At 39.6% G+C, this 14,052-nt stretch overlaps 1 protein-coding gene across 1 annotated transcript in view; it reads left to right on the top strand.

Annotated features, from left to right (window-relative positions):
• The window catches only part of CUBN (cubilin), a 288,990-nt gene that overhangs the window by 184,160 nt on the left and 90,778 nt on the right, over nucleotides 1-14,052 (top strand). Inside the window, exons 40-47 of the mRNA XM_051820614.2 lie at nucleotides 750-947; nucleotides 2,321-2,467; nucleotides 5,931-6,121; nucleotides 6,268-6,451; nucleotides 9,319-9,493; nucleotides 11,412-11,590; nucleotides 12,798-13,007; nucleotides 13,604-13,744. Coding sequence (XP_051676574.2) covers nucleotides 750-947; nucleotides 2,321-2,467; nucleotides 5,931-6,121; nucleotides 6,268-6,451; nucleotides 9,319-9,493; nucleotides 11,412-11,590; nucleotides 12,798-13,007; nucleotides 13,604-13,744 — 1,425 coding nt within the window. The remainder of the gene's footprint in view (nucleotides 1-749; nucleotides 948-2,320; nucleotides 2,468-5,930; nucleotides 6,122-6,267; nucleotides 6,452-9,318; nucleotides 9,494-11,411; nucleotides 11,591-12,797; nucleotides 13,008-13,603; nucleotides 13,745-14,052) is intronic.

Genomic DNA, 14,052 nt, shown 5'->3' with positions numbered 1-14,052 from the left:
AGGAGAAACACCTCAAATATCCATTAATTGTTGAATGGAAAAAATAAAAATTCATTAGCAGGGAGCTAGATCAGAAGTGTAGCAGCTGGGACTCAAACCAGATGCCGGCACTGCAGACAGTGGCTTCACCTGCTGCACCATAGCACCAGCCTTGATGAGGAGCACATTCTAAAATTAGGTAGTAATGATGGTAGCAGGACTTCTGAATATGCTAAAGACCCCTGAATTATACATTTTATTTTGTGAATTGTAGCTCCAATAAAGCTTTTAATTAAAAAACTGAATAAAAAATAAAAGTTGCTTTTATTACAAGCATATGTGCTTTCTTGAATGTATCAGTTTATGAAATAGAAAGTTAGTTCAAAATTTCCTAGCTATATTACATGATGAGTATGTTGAGAAAGTGAGGAGACATGAATATAGTAGTACCTTAATAGAAGGGTTTTCTATGAGAAGGGTCTTCTACATGTACTTATTCATGCTTAACAAATATCAGCACTCAGTAATAAATGGGTTTAATGGCATGCTACTGTGAAAAGGAAGAATACAGTGTGTTTTTCTTGCACAGAAAAATAAATTATGGAAACCATGACTGTATTGGTGGATTTAATAAAATCGTTAGTGATTTCTTTGAGAAAGTTGTTTTCAATTGGTTGTTCATTTTAGTATAGGGCTGTCTCTTTAAAGTGATAAGAATTTTGTGTGTTTCCACTAGAGATATTTCCAATATGTTGCTCTCCATTCTACAGGTGCTTGTGGTGGGTTCCTGACTACAAGAGATGCACCAGTGTTTCTTTTCTCCCCGGGTTGGCCAAATAACTACAATAACAGGGTTGACTGCACATGGCTTATCCAAGCTCCTGGTTCTACTGTGGAACTCAACATTCTCTCCCTGGACATTGAATCTCACCCAACATGTAGCTATGATAGCCTTGTGATAAGAGACGGTAAGAGACATTTTTAAGATAGATTTACTTATTTATTTATTTGAAAGGCAGAGCTAGAAAGCGAGAATATCTTTCATCCACTGTTTTATTCCTTAAATGGTCACAATGGCCACGGGTCTGCCATGTGGGTGGCACTGACCCAAGTACTTGGATTATCTCCTGCTGCTTTTTCCGCTGCATTAGCAGGGGGATGGATCAGAAGCAGAGCAACTGGGACTTGAACCAGTGCTCATGTGGGATGACAGTGTCACAGATGGTGGCTTAACCTGCTGCACTACAATGCTCAATCCTCAATACATTTTTTTGCTTCTGAGTAATGGGAGCATGTAATATGGTGAAGCAAACATCTAAAGCCATTGGCTGCAAAAAATGACACTTAGAGGTCACTTGTGCACTTGGTTTGTCATCACAGACCTTTAGTCCTTTGCCAATGAGTGGTTGTGAACCTATCTGGACACCCCCAGAGAGGGTTCTGTCACATTCTTGGGAGAGCTAAATAACTCTGCTATCTGGTTACACATGATACAGAGTTCCCATAGTTCAAAACTGAATCAAGGGGCTGGCATTGTGGCGTAGCTGGTAAAGTCACCGCCTGCAGTGCCGGCATCCAATTTGGGTGCTGGTTCAAGTCCCGGCTGCTCCACTTCTGATCCAGCTCTCTGCTATGACCTGGGCCATCTTCTACTGCTTTCCCAGGCCATAGCAGAGAGCTGTATCGGAAGCGGAACAGCTGGGAATTGAACCAGTACCCATATGGGATGCCGGCACTGTAGGTGGCAGCCTTACCTGCTACGCCACAGCGCCGGCCCCATAGAATTGCCTTTTTGTATCTTCCACTAGAATATGTTCCTTTCACAATGGCAAAAACCCAAATAAAATGTAAACTTCCAAACAAAAACCCACTGGAACTGAAGAAAGCATCTTAAAAAATTGCAGGCCTTTTGGTGAATGACCTCCTAATGTGAGTATGGGGTATGAAGCTGAAGAGCCGAAGTCTTTTTCACTTTTAGTTGCTTGATTTACAGCAATCAGAGTAACTGGAGTGAGAGTCTCTAATGAACAAACATAGCAACACAGGTCTTGATCACTTTCCCACCCATGGAATCTGATTTTGAGCATTAGTGCCAGGAAGAACTGGTGGCCAAATTTTAGAAAGACAATGGGCAGGCAGTAGTAGAGCAAGCTGGAGCCAGAATGAGGTAACCCTTGAGCTGTCCTTCTTTTTGAGACTCCCATTATCTTCTAGGAGTTTCTTGTGTCCTGGGGAACATGTGTGAGCCACTCTGACTGGATTGAAAGTGATGGCGGAATAGATTCAATAGATTTGTAAGACATCCTATTTCTGTGTTGATGTTTCCCTTTTGTGTTCATAGGAGACAACAACCTGGCCCAGCAGCTAGCAGTTCTCTGTGGCAGAGAGATCCCCGGGCCCATCCGTTCTACTGGAGAATACATGTTCATCCGCTTCACCTCTGACATCAGTGTGACTGGGGCAGGCTTCAATGCATCCTTTCACAAGAGTAATGAGTCCAACATTTGTTTGCTCCATCTCATCTCATCTCACTTCACCTCGCCTCCCCTCGCTTTGCCTTGCCTCACCTCATATCATCTTCACCTCATTGCGTCTTGCACATTTTATATTTCCCTTTTCTCTTCCCTAATATACTCTGCCTATTTTTCCATGTCAGGACATAGGTTATAGGTCAGAGCACACAGGTCTCTGCCACCTCTGATGTCAATCCTTATGTCAGTTACTGAATCCTGATCCAAAGCACTGTGACTAATTTGTACAAAAATTTCTCCTGCCTTCAGGCTTCTGGGTGGACACCTTCCCTCAGAAGGTTTCATGGTAGATTCAAGGATGAGGTCTTTAGAACAATTTTTCAGACTCTGTGAGAGCTGAAAGAACTAACAGTTCATATCCATTATACATCAAAGCAGCAGTAAGATTGATTTCCCTTCAACCTAGAAAATAAGAAAGAAAAATAATATATAAGATATTTCCATAAATCTCTTAGTTGAAATCATCCATTTGAAGGTTGGTAGAAGAGTTAAAAAACAAATTTGATGAGCTAAAGAATGTGTACAGTCTATGGGATGCTATCGTATGTAGTCTGCTTTGAGACTTTCAAAACTTGACTATGAATGAAGTCCAATAGTAATTTAAGATCCAAACTAGGTAAGTTAAGGGGATAGTCAAATATTGAAAGACATAATTTTTTAAAGATTTATTTATTTGAAAGAGTTAGAGAAGAAGGAGAGGCAGAGAGAGAGAGAGAGAGAGAGAGGTCTTCCATCTGCTAGTTCACTCTCCAATTGGCTGCAATGGCCAGAGATGCGCTGATCAGAAGCCAGGAGCCAGAAACTTCTTCTGAATCTTCCACCGAGGTGCAGGAACCCAAGGATTTGGGCCATCTACCACTTTCCGCTGCTATAGCAGAGAGCTGGATTGGAAGTGGAGCAGCAGGAACTCGAACTGGTGCCCAAATGGGATGCCTGCGCCACAGGAGGAGGATTAACCTACTGCACAACAGCACTGGCCCTGGAAGGCATAATTTTAACTTAAAAAGAAAAACACATAATTTTAAAGTTATTTCTCAAACAAATGCTAAAAGTTCATCTGATATTTCCTTTAGTATTATATATGGCTTTACAAAATATGGAGCAACTGAAGATAAACTATCTTTCTCACACTCAAGGCAAGAAGGCTAGATAGTGGTTTAAGAGAACAGACTTTGGAATCAGACTGACCTAAGATAGATTTCCACTCTGCAATTTAATTCATTGCAAGAGCTCTCTGCCTGAACTTGATGATGAGTTGTTCAGTCCCTGACACTGCCCATCAATGGCTGCTCCATCTACTTTCTTTCCTCAACACCCAACTTCTCACTCTCTCTCATATGTCTTTCATGGATTTCTATCTTAATTGGACATCTGATGTAGAACCATTGTGAAATATACAAATATATCAGGGTATGTATGTGATATATTTCTATTGTGTGAATATATGTCTATAATATATGCATATGTAATATGTCTTCATATACTAGCTGTCTCTATGTGTATAAATATATGCATAATAGATGCATATTGTATATATGCATATACATATATATGTATATTTACATACTTGACAGCTCCATGTCTGGGAGGTATTTCAAACCTAACATGAATTTGCAACTTTTTTTTAAAATTTTTTAATTTTTTTTTTAACAGGTAGAGTGGACAGTGAGAGAGAGAGAGACAGAGAGAAAGGTCTTCCTTTGCCGTTGGTTCACCCTCCAATGGCCGCCGCGGCTGCCACGCTGCGGCCGGCACACGGCACTGATCCGAAGGCGGGAGCCAGGTGCTTCTCCTGGTCTCCCATGGGGTGCAGGGCCCAAGGACCTGGGCCATCCTCCACTGCACTCCCGGGCCACAGCAGAGAGCTGGCCTGGAAGAGGGGCAACCGGGACAGAATCCGGCGCCCTGACCGGGACTAGAACCTGGTGTGCCAGCGCCGCTAGGCGGAGGATTAGCCTATTGAGCTGCGGCGCCGGCCCTGAATACAGGCTTCTATCATCTCTCCTTGGACTTGGGGAATCCCTTGCTTATTAGCTCCTTGCTTCTGTTGTTACCTGACCACCACCCCCTTCCAGTTTAAGTATTGAAGACAATGATCATTTTTAAAATTTTTAAATTTATTTGAGAGGTAGAGTTGCAGACAGTGAGAGGGAGAGACAGAGAGATGTCTTCCGTCCACTGGTTCACTCCCCAAATGGCCACAGCATCCAGAGCTGGGCTGATACAAAGCCAGGAGCCAAGAACTTCTTCTGGGTCTTCCACATGGGTGCAAGAGCCCAAGCACTAGGGCCATCTTCTGTTGCTTCCCAGGTCATAGCAGAGAGCTGGATCGGAAGAGGAGAAGCCAGGACTAGAACTGGCACCCATATAGGATGCCTGGACTGCAGGTGGAGGATTAACTACTGTGCCACAGCGCCGGCCCCTTACCATGATCATTTTATGATTTAAGACACATCATGCCATTCTGATGCCCTTCAGTAACTTCTTACTCAGAATAAGGGCTTCAGTTTCCTGCTTGATCCAGCATGTCATCTTTTAGAACTCTCTATCTCATCTGTTCTGACTTCTATTGTGTACCTCTAACATCTTGAGCCTTTATTCTGTTTTCTGGACTAGAGTAATCTCTTCAAAGGCACTTGACTCAATCCCTCATTTAATTCAGGTTTCTTTTCAGATTTTACCCCAAGAACATGGCCTTCTGTATCTTCCCTGTTAAGTATCTGTCTCCCTCTACCCATTCACTTTGTTTTATAACACTTATCACTATCTTACAGGTTGGGTATTTGTTTATTGCATGCCATTTTCATCTATGAAGAAGGTTTATGAAAGTAGTGATTTTTCTCTATTGCTTACCTCATTATCCCAGACTTTAAAAACAACAGCGCCAGTGCTGTGGCTCAATAGGCTAATCCTCCACCTTGCGGCGCCAGCACACCAGGTTCTAGTCCCGGTCGGGGTGCCAGATTATGTCCCGGTTGCCCCTCTTCCAGGCCAGCTCTCTGTTATGGCCCAGGAGTGCAGTGGAGGATGGCCCAGGTCCTTGGGCCCTGCACCCCATGGGAGACCAGGATAAGCACCTGGCTCCTGCCTTCGGATCAGTGCGGTGCACCGGCCGCAGCGCACCAGCCGCGGCGGCCATTGGAGGGTGAACCAACCGCAAAGGAAGACCTTTCTCTCTGTCTCTCTCTTGCTGTCCACTCTGCCTGTCAAATAAATAAATAAATAAATAAATAAGCAACAAGAAATTGAGTGCCCAGTACTGTGTCTTTCCATGTGTATTTTGCTAATTATTTCCTCCACTTAGTTTCAAACCACATTTCTATTACCTACACTTTGAAATTCCCCAATAAAAACAAGAAAGGATTAAAATACAGTTGCCAGTGCCATTTTAATAACCCCTTTTTGTTTCTTCCTGGTAAGGCTGTGGTGGATATTTGCATGCAGACAGAGGGATCATCACGTCTCCCAAGTACCCAGAGACCTACACTCCCAACCTCAACTGCTCTTGGCACGTCCTGGTCCAGAATGGTCAGATCATTGCTGTCCATTTTGAGCAGCCCTTTCAGATTCCAAGTAGAGATCCTTCTTGCAACCAGGGAGATTACCTGGCGGTAGGTCTTGCTTGCCACCCTTTCCAGTTATTTCTCTACAGAATTCATTCATGAAACACAATGATTTTTCTCTCCTGGGACATAAATGGATAATACTTTGCAAACTGTATTTATTAAGTTTATACAAGCTGAATTTGTCTTTATAGCTAAAAAATGGACTTGATATCTATTCTCCACCCTTGGGACCTCATGGAGGAAATGGTCATTTCTGTGGCAGTCGTCCTTCATCAACTCTGTTCACTTCAGACAATCAAATGTTTGTTCAGTTTATTTCTGATGATAGTGATGAAGGTCAAGGATTTAAAATCAACTATGAGGCAATGAGTTTAGGTAAGTACTTGCTCTGAGAATCATATTAGTGCTTTTCCTGCTGTGGCTTGGTCTTTCTTGTTATATAAATTTGTGGGGAAAAAATGGCAGATATGTTTTCTGAACTAAGAGTGAATACATTAATAAGAATAGCTACCCACTATAAAGAATTTAATAAACATGTATAATTCATTCATTATGTCATCAGTATGTCATCATGACTACTTTTTAAGGAAGGTATCCTTCTTTCTATTTTATGGGCAACTAAAATAAGGGTTGGGTTTTTCCAAGACCATAATTCTAGATTAGTGACCAAAGTGAAATGCTCTATAAGATAATATTATTGATCCTTTAAATTTCTTAGTGCTTTCCATCATAAAATGTCTAAGTGTGAGTTAAATCATTATAGAAATGTTATAAGAATCATGAATGCCTTGTTTTGTGCTCATTTGTATGTTTCCTTATAAATGAACATATAATCCTCAATTCTATTATTACTCATTTAATTATAGATTACCTTTACTTAATTATACTCAATTACAATTGTGTTTAATGATATGCAATAATTTAATTCTGTGACATTTAGTTCTTAATAATTTTAATTGAATGAATAAATTCAGAGGTTGGAAAAGGGAGTAGTATCAGTGGAAAGCAATATAAATAATAAATCTTTATCCCCCTCCAAATTATATAATATGCATTTCATCATGATCCTGTGACCTTAATCCAAAATTCCTGAATGTATTTCAAAATACAAATTAATTCCAGTGTACATCTTTGTTGCATGTTCTCCCAAATATGATAATTTAAATTCAGGATCATATTTTCATTTAAAAGAAATAAAATCTCCTTTGACATCACAGAAAAATATCTAAGAGCTTGAAGAGGGTCTAAGACGATAGGGACCCTACGTCTGTCACTTCCCAGCATGCACAGCTCTGGCACTTAGATGGGGAGAGGAAGCCCTAGCACAACTCTGTGGACCCTGGCATCATTGTTTTATAGCTTGAGAGCTTCTCATCCCTCCCAACCTATGCACTGAGCTTGGTGGCTGAGTTGTGAATGGCAGGATTTCGTGTCAGACTAAAGGGTTATCGGTATAGTGAGTAGACCTCAGCCCACCCTAAGGTACTCTACTTTTCCATTTTTATAGACCACAGACTCAGTCTTGGTTTGTATTTTTAAACTCAGTGTTTTGTGGCAATTTAGATATACTGAAAGTTGATTTGACAACACTGCTTAATGTTAAACTTAAACACAACACCCTTGTTTCTATCTACTTACTCATTCAACCATGTTGCTTAGTGACAGCCACCCTTCTGTCTCCTTCATCTGTCTCTTTCTGTCATATTTATTTTCATGCCTTTCCCATTTCTAACGCTTTAACATTGATAACTTTTGACATCAGCATATGGATTTACTAAGGATGATAACAAATAAGGGATTACAAACTGAAGAGATTCAAAGGGATTCCCAACAGCTTTGTTTTCTTCCTAAGGTAGAACTCAGTGTAGTGTGCTGAGAATCAAGACAGAATGGAGAGAATAAAAGGTTTAAGGGAAGCCTAGTGAAGTTTCTTTTTTTAAAGATTTATTTATTTATTTGAAATTCAGAGTTACAGAGAGAGAGGGAGAAAAGAGAGGAGAGAGGTCTTCTCTATACTGGTTTACTCCCCAAAGGGCCAGGTCAGGCCAGAGCCAGGAGCCAGGAGCTTCTTCTGGTTCTCCCATGTGAGTACAGGAGCCCAAACACTTGGACCATCCTCAGTTGCTTTCCCAGGCACATTAACAGGGAACTGGATTGGAAGTGGAGTAACTGGGACTCAAACCAGTGCTCATATGGGATGTCAGTGTCACAGGTGGCAGCTTTATTCACAACATTAAAATGCCAGCCTGTGAAGTTTCAACAGCTAACGTGGTTTATAACTGAAGTAATAGGTGAATTTCTTGGCAGTGTTGAAATGGAGAACATGCATTTGCAGTGGTACCAGTTTTCATGAATGACTTAAGTCATTCCAACTGTGAAGTTGGAATTTTGCAAGAGGAGTCTGAAGAAAAGACATGGAGTAAGAGTTAAATAAAGGCTGTCAAAAAAGATTGCACTTAGGATTTAGACACGGTGGAGTAGGAAATGACAAAATTCAGGATGTGACTGCTGGTGGCTCAGTGACAATGGAAATAACTGTTGCTTGAGTTTAGCAGGTCAAAAATCTATGTAGTTAGGTCATTGGACAGGGTAATTTCATTGGTTTGTAAATATGTTTGCTCCTGCTGAGTTTGTTTGCTGAAGTTGCCAATGAATTTATTGATAAGTATTTTTATATATTACTTTGATCTGGTATGAAAAGCCCCTTAATCTTGCAAAACTGGCTAATTCTTTCATGCCACTGATCTCTTGCTCTTCAAATACATCTATATCCTGTAGAAATGGAATGAATTGTTGCCTACAGAGTTGTAGAAATATGTATAGTATTAGCTTATTCTTTTAAACATTTTAAGATCCCAGCTGTGCATCATTCTATAGAACTGAACACTAAGTGGGAAATCCTGACTGCTAGTCTACTCACACTTCCATGCTCATCTGAGGGGTGGATATGAACTGATGTCTCTGTGATGTTTTGTTGCGTGCACCGTGAGCCCAAATCATTTTGTTGGCTTTAATGAAGAGTGACATTTCCAATAATAGGTGATTTGGCAAATGAACAAGTGACACACATCTTAGCTCCCTCTATAGCAAATTTATGATTTATCTACTTAAGAAGAAAAGGATATTTACAGATGAAAGGAACTGGAAATACACATAAATTGATTTCAAAAAGAATGATAGCATCAGTTGGCTGAGTCCTAAGTCACCAGATTGTAGATTGTTTTAACTGTGTTTCCTGACAGCCTGTGGGGGCAATATCTACATCCATGATGCTGATTCTACGGGATACGTGACCTCCCCCAACTACCCTGGCAATTATCCCCAGAATGCTGATTGCATTTGGATCATAGCAGCTCCTTCTGAAAAGCTCATCAGACTGCAATTTGAAGATCAATTCAATATTGAAGCAACACCCAAGTAAGTCACTTCCAGTTTAGTTTTCTCCTACCCAAAGCTAGTATTTTTTAAGCTGTCATGTTGCAGAACAGTTTATTTCTTCTTTTCTCAGCCGCATGTAATACATAGGGAATCTAAGAACAAAGGAACATGCTTAGAACTTCGAACCTGTTGCCTGGCAGCCCCTCTTCCATCAGCTGAGCAGATTATGCACATAGATAATGTACCTCATGACCCTGGACACATCCCTCAAGAGACACTGAGGGTGGCTGTTAGAGATTTATCTTATCTGTTCTTCCTCCCAAAGAAAAATAGAGTGTCTCTGCTAGATGAGTATTTACTGGCCCAGCCTCATATTCAATGTCATAAATGATAAAATATCTGTTTAACAAATGGGAATTTATGTGATGGGGCACTGGGGGTCACGTGGGTTAGAAACAAGACTAACACAATTACAGCACAGTACAATTTCCCTGTCTTTAAAAGAATTTTTAAAGGCACCCAGAGAAAATCTATGGAGAAGACAAAGGAAAACTAAACAGACTGTTAAAAAACCAGATTGTAAAGAGTTCGTCAATTTGTATGATAAAAGAAAAAACAGTAAAAGAAAAAAAAAAGAATGAAACTTTTTCAGGGCTGTTCAAAGTCATTCCATCTCAAGGTTAATTTCACTTTTTTTTTTTTTTAAAAACTTACTTAACTTTAAAGAAGCACCCAAGAGTGATTCATTTTTTGCAAGCACTTAGACATAACTATAGCTTATGAGATGTAAGAGTATCCTTCACTTAATACATTTGAGAAAGTAAGTCTTTGGGAACAAGTTTTGTCATTAAAAAGCATCTAAGAAAATAAGCAATGAAGTTGGACACTTTGGCCTAACTAAAATTTATGAGACAGAAGTATATCCTCCACTTAATACACTAAAATGGAATAAATCTTTAAAAACAAGTTTTATTGCTAACTCTCTTAATACAACTCTTTGAGGGTAGAGGTCCTGCATGGGAGGTTAGTGTATAAAGTTAGTTGAAGATAGATCTTAGTATAAAATAAGACTGGGAATAGGAGAGGGAGGAAGAAGAGGGGTAGGAGTGAGGGTGGGAGAGCAGGCACGGTGGGAAGAATCACTATATTCCTAAAATTGTGCTTAAGAAATGCATAAAATTTGTATTCATTAAATAAAAGGTTAAAAAAAAGCAACCAGGATATACTTAGAGAAAAAAAAACTTTCAAAATGTGAAAATCCTATTAAATTTTGTATTCAGTCATAAAATAGTTTACTTTTCCTCCATGATGGGGGAGCAGGTAATAGATTGTATTTTTCTTTTTCATTTGAGAAAAGTGTGTATACATTTGCATGAATGCATGTGTGCTGCAGAAGATAGATACCAGAGTATTTGCTTATCTGCCCTGGGTATCAGATACAAGAGGATGCTTCCACTTACTGAGCATTAACTGGCTGGCTTGACTTTCTCAGGAAACAGTGGGTAAATACTTGTCCTCTTTGACACACACAGGAAATACCGGCTGAGACCACATTAGCCCTGGTCACAAAGCTCTCACAAGAGAGTTCATCTTTGTCAAGTGAAACATATCAAATTGCCATGTGAAATGAAACATGTGTTTTGTTGAAATCCGTAGGGGTTGTTTTGAAAATGACTTTTTGTAAATATAAAACAGAATGTGGAAGGCAAGTAAATATTCTTCATCATAGTACATGTCGAACCTGACTTTTGAGCTGCTAATAAAAAAATTGTCATTAGGAAAAATATTATATAACACTTTAAAGTGCCATGCAGCTTAAACTGACTCTGTTGTAGTGTTTTATGCTATGGGAATGATGACTTAATAATTTACTAGAAGCAAGTTAGAGAAGTCTTCTTAATCAAAATAAGTCAAAACAATTGGCCTTGTAAAGTTAACGGACTTTTTCCCCCTTTAGCTGTACTTCCAATTACCTCGAGTTGCGGGATGGAGCGGATTCAAATGCACCCATACTTTCCAAACTCTGTGGGATGTCCCTGCCCGGCAACCAGTTTTCCTCAGGAGGCGTTTTGTATTTGAGATTCCGGTCAGAAAACAGCCCCACTCACGTGGGGTTCAAGACCAAATATTCCATAGGTAATAATATTTTTAATAATAAATAGGAAAGTAGTGATACAAAGAAGCTATTAAAACTTCTTTAAATGGGCCTTTTCTTTTAAAGAAGTCTTTCTATGTTGCCCAATTTTAAGAATCATTGTAATGATTTCCTTGGAAATATTTCCGTACAAATAAGGAGTGTGGATGGTTAAAACCAGTCATTTATCAAGTTTAATTTCTGCTTTGATTTTCATTTAATAGCAATATTTTTTAGTTGACAAATATTTTGCATTTTTTCCCTAACTTATTTGTGAAAAGTGCATTCAGTTAAATTCTCATCTGTTCCTGTTATTGTGAAATATATTTCTTACTTTAAGTAATAAAGTAGTGTAAATAGTAAATAATAATATAACTACTTGAAACAGTGACTTTGAACTCTATCATCTTTATTATTTGTAGAAGAATTGAGCATTTTCCCTCTCTGGGTCTCCAGTATATCATTCACTGTATTAACAATTAAATGTCTCTATTCTGTGTTTTAATTTTTTTATTTCAAAAATGAACAAGTATACGTAATGAAAATTCATTATAATATGGTCATGTTGGCATATAATTTTGTATCTAGTGAGTCTAGACACTAACCAGACAAATATTCAATACAGCAAAATTCATGAAGTCCAGTTGTAATAATATTTAACCTATACCATAGGTTATTTTATATCCTGAGTCTAATTATATGTAATTCAATCTAGCTATCACTCCAGCTGCTAAGAAATAATTTAGTAGTAATTTTCAATAATTTTTTCTGATATACCAGTTTAAATGTTTTTTTGATTGCTAAACTAGAAACAGCGGACATCACCAGTCAACCACAGTCAACCACAGTCCTTGAAGCTGATTTTGACTCACTATTTCAAAACACAGGGTAGAAGGCAAGCCATGTCAATCTATCAGCCATTTCTTGGAATGCAACCCACATGCACTCATTCAGCCTCTGAAATGTCCCAAGAGACTACTGAGTCATTACAGGCTATGCTGCTTCCCATTATTGAGTTGGATTTATGGTGTCATTTTTCTTTACATCAATAGCAGATCTCAAATACCAAGGAAAGCACTAACCTAACATTTTTGGAATTTTCACAACTTCAATTCATATTCATGTAGCACCCAAAGGTTTTCATATATACTGATTTAATCAGCAAAGCAAAATCTGTAATAGTTTTGTTATTCCTTTTTTTTTCCCCAGCACAGTGTGGCGGAACAATATCAGGGCAAAGTGGTGTCATTGAGAGCGCTGGATATCCTACCCTTCCATATGCAAATGACTTATTCTGTCAGTGGCACCTCCAGGGTCCCGCGGGACACTATCTCACCATCCATTTCGAAGGTTTCAACCTTCAGAACTCCTCTGGCTGTGCAAAAGACTTTGTGGAGATCTGGGAAAACCACACCTCTGGTGAGTGAAATATGGCTGCTCTTTTTGGGGTGTATATTTTCACATGTGTTTGTTCACTTTCTGAAGTTTCTTCATATCTAAGAACGACAAAAATATGATTATTCTCTGCAGAGAAATGCAGCTTAGCTGGCTCTGGGCAGTGATTCACTCCCTTGAGTCTACCTGTTAAAATGGGTGCCCAAAGCCCCAGGGGCCATTGTGTGTAACTTACCCTGGAGGCCACATTGAGAGGCACGGTGCTGAGAAGGCAGCTCCTTCCCAGGGAGTTACTTGAGGGGCAGCCATACCATTAGGAGATGAAAGAGTAACACATGTCTCCTGGCAATCACATGAGAAGAACACCTGTCACTGTTTCCATGGCCCCTTTTTAAATAAACAGGCACGTCTTCCCCACGTGGGGAGCTAACCTCCTAATTAGCTGCATTTCTCCTACATTTCTTCAGACATTTGAATATGTGGCTTTTCTGCTTTTCTTGCCATTTCTGCCTGGACAGGGTTTTGTCTTTTATTATTTTCTTTGTTTGGACAGAGCACCTTGGGTAGAGATTGAATGAAACCAGTCACCTGAACATCAATTTATTTCCTGACTCCCGCAGGAAACAGCCTAGGCAGATACTGTGGAAACGGCCTTCCTGACAGCATAGACACTTTTAGCAATGTTGCTTCTGTCAGGTTCGTCACCGATGGCTCTCTTACTGCACCAGGATTCAGGCTGAGGTTTGAATCCAGCATAGCAGGTGAGTTCAGTGATTCTTAGGAAATAAATAAATAAAACACTGTTGATCCCATACAGTGGATGGACACTGTGCTAGGCACTGCTGTGACAGTCATGGAAAAACCCAAACAAACATGACCCTGTCTGCTGGGATCTTCAAGTCAGTGGAGAAGCAGCCATTAATCCAGAGTCACATCAACAAATGAAAAATTGTGACTGTGATAAATGCTACAGAGGAAAGTTGCTAACATCATGAATGATGTCATAAGGGGATGAGAACTATATTGTAATACCCCTCTCAAGAAAGCCAGAATTAGTCTTGTTGTTAGC

This window comes from Oryctolagus cuniculus, chromosome 13 (genome assembly GCF_964237555.1).
Source record: "Oryctolagus cuniculus chromosome 13, mOryCun1.1, whole genome shotgun sequence".
In the NCBI taxonomy this organism is placed as follows: domain Eukaryota; kingdom Metazoa; phylum Chordata; class Mammalia; order Lagomorpha; family Leporidae; genus Oryctolagus; species Oryctolagus cuniculus.
Note: the sequence above shows the minus strand (reverse complement) of the source record. Positions and strands in the feature narration are given on the sequence as shown.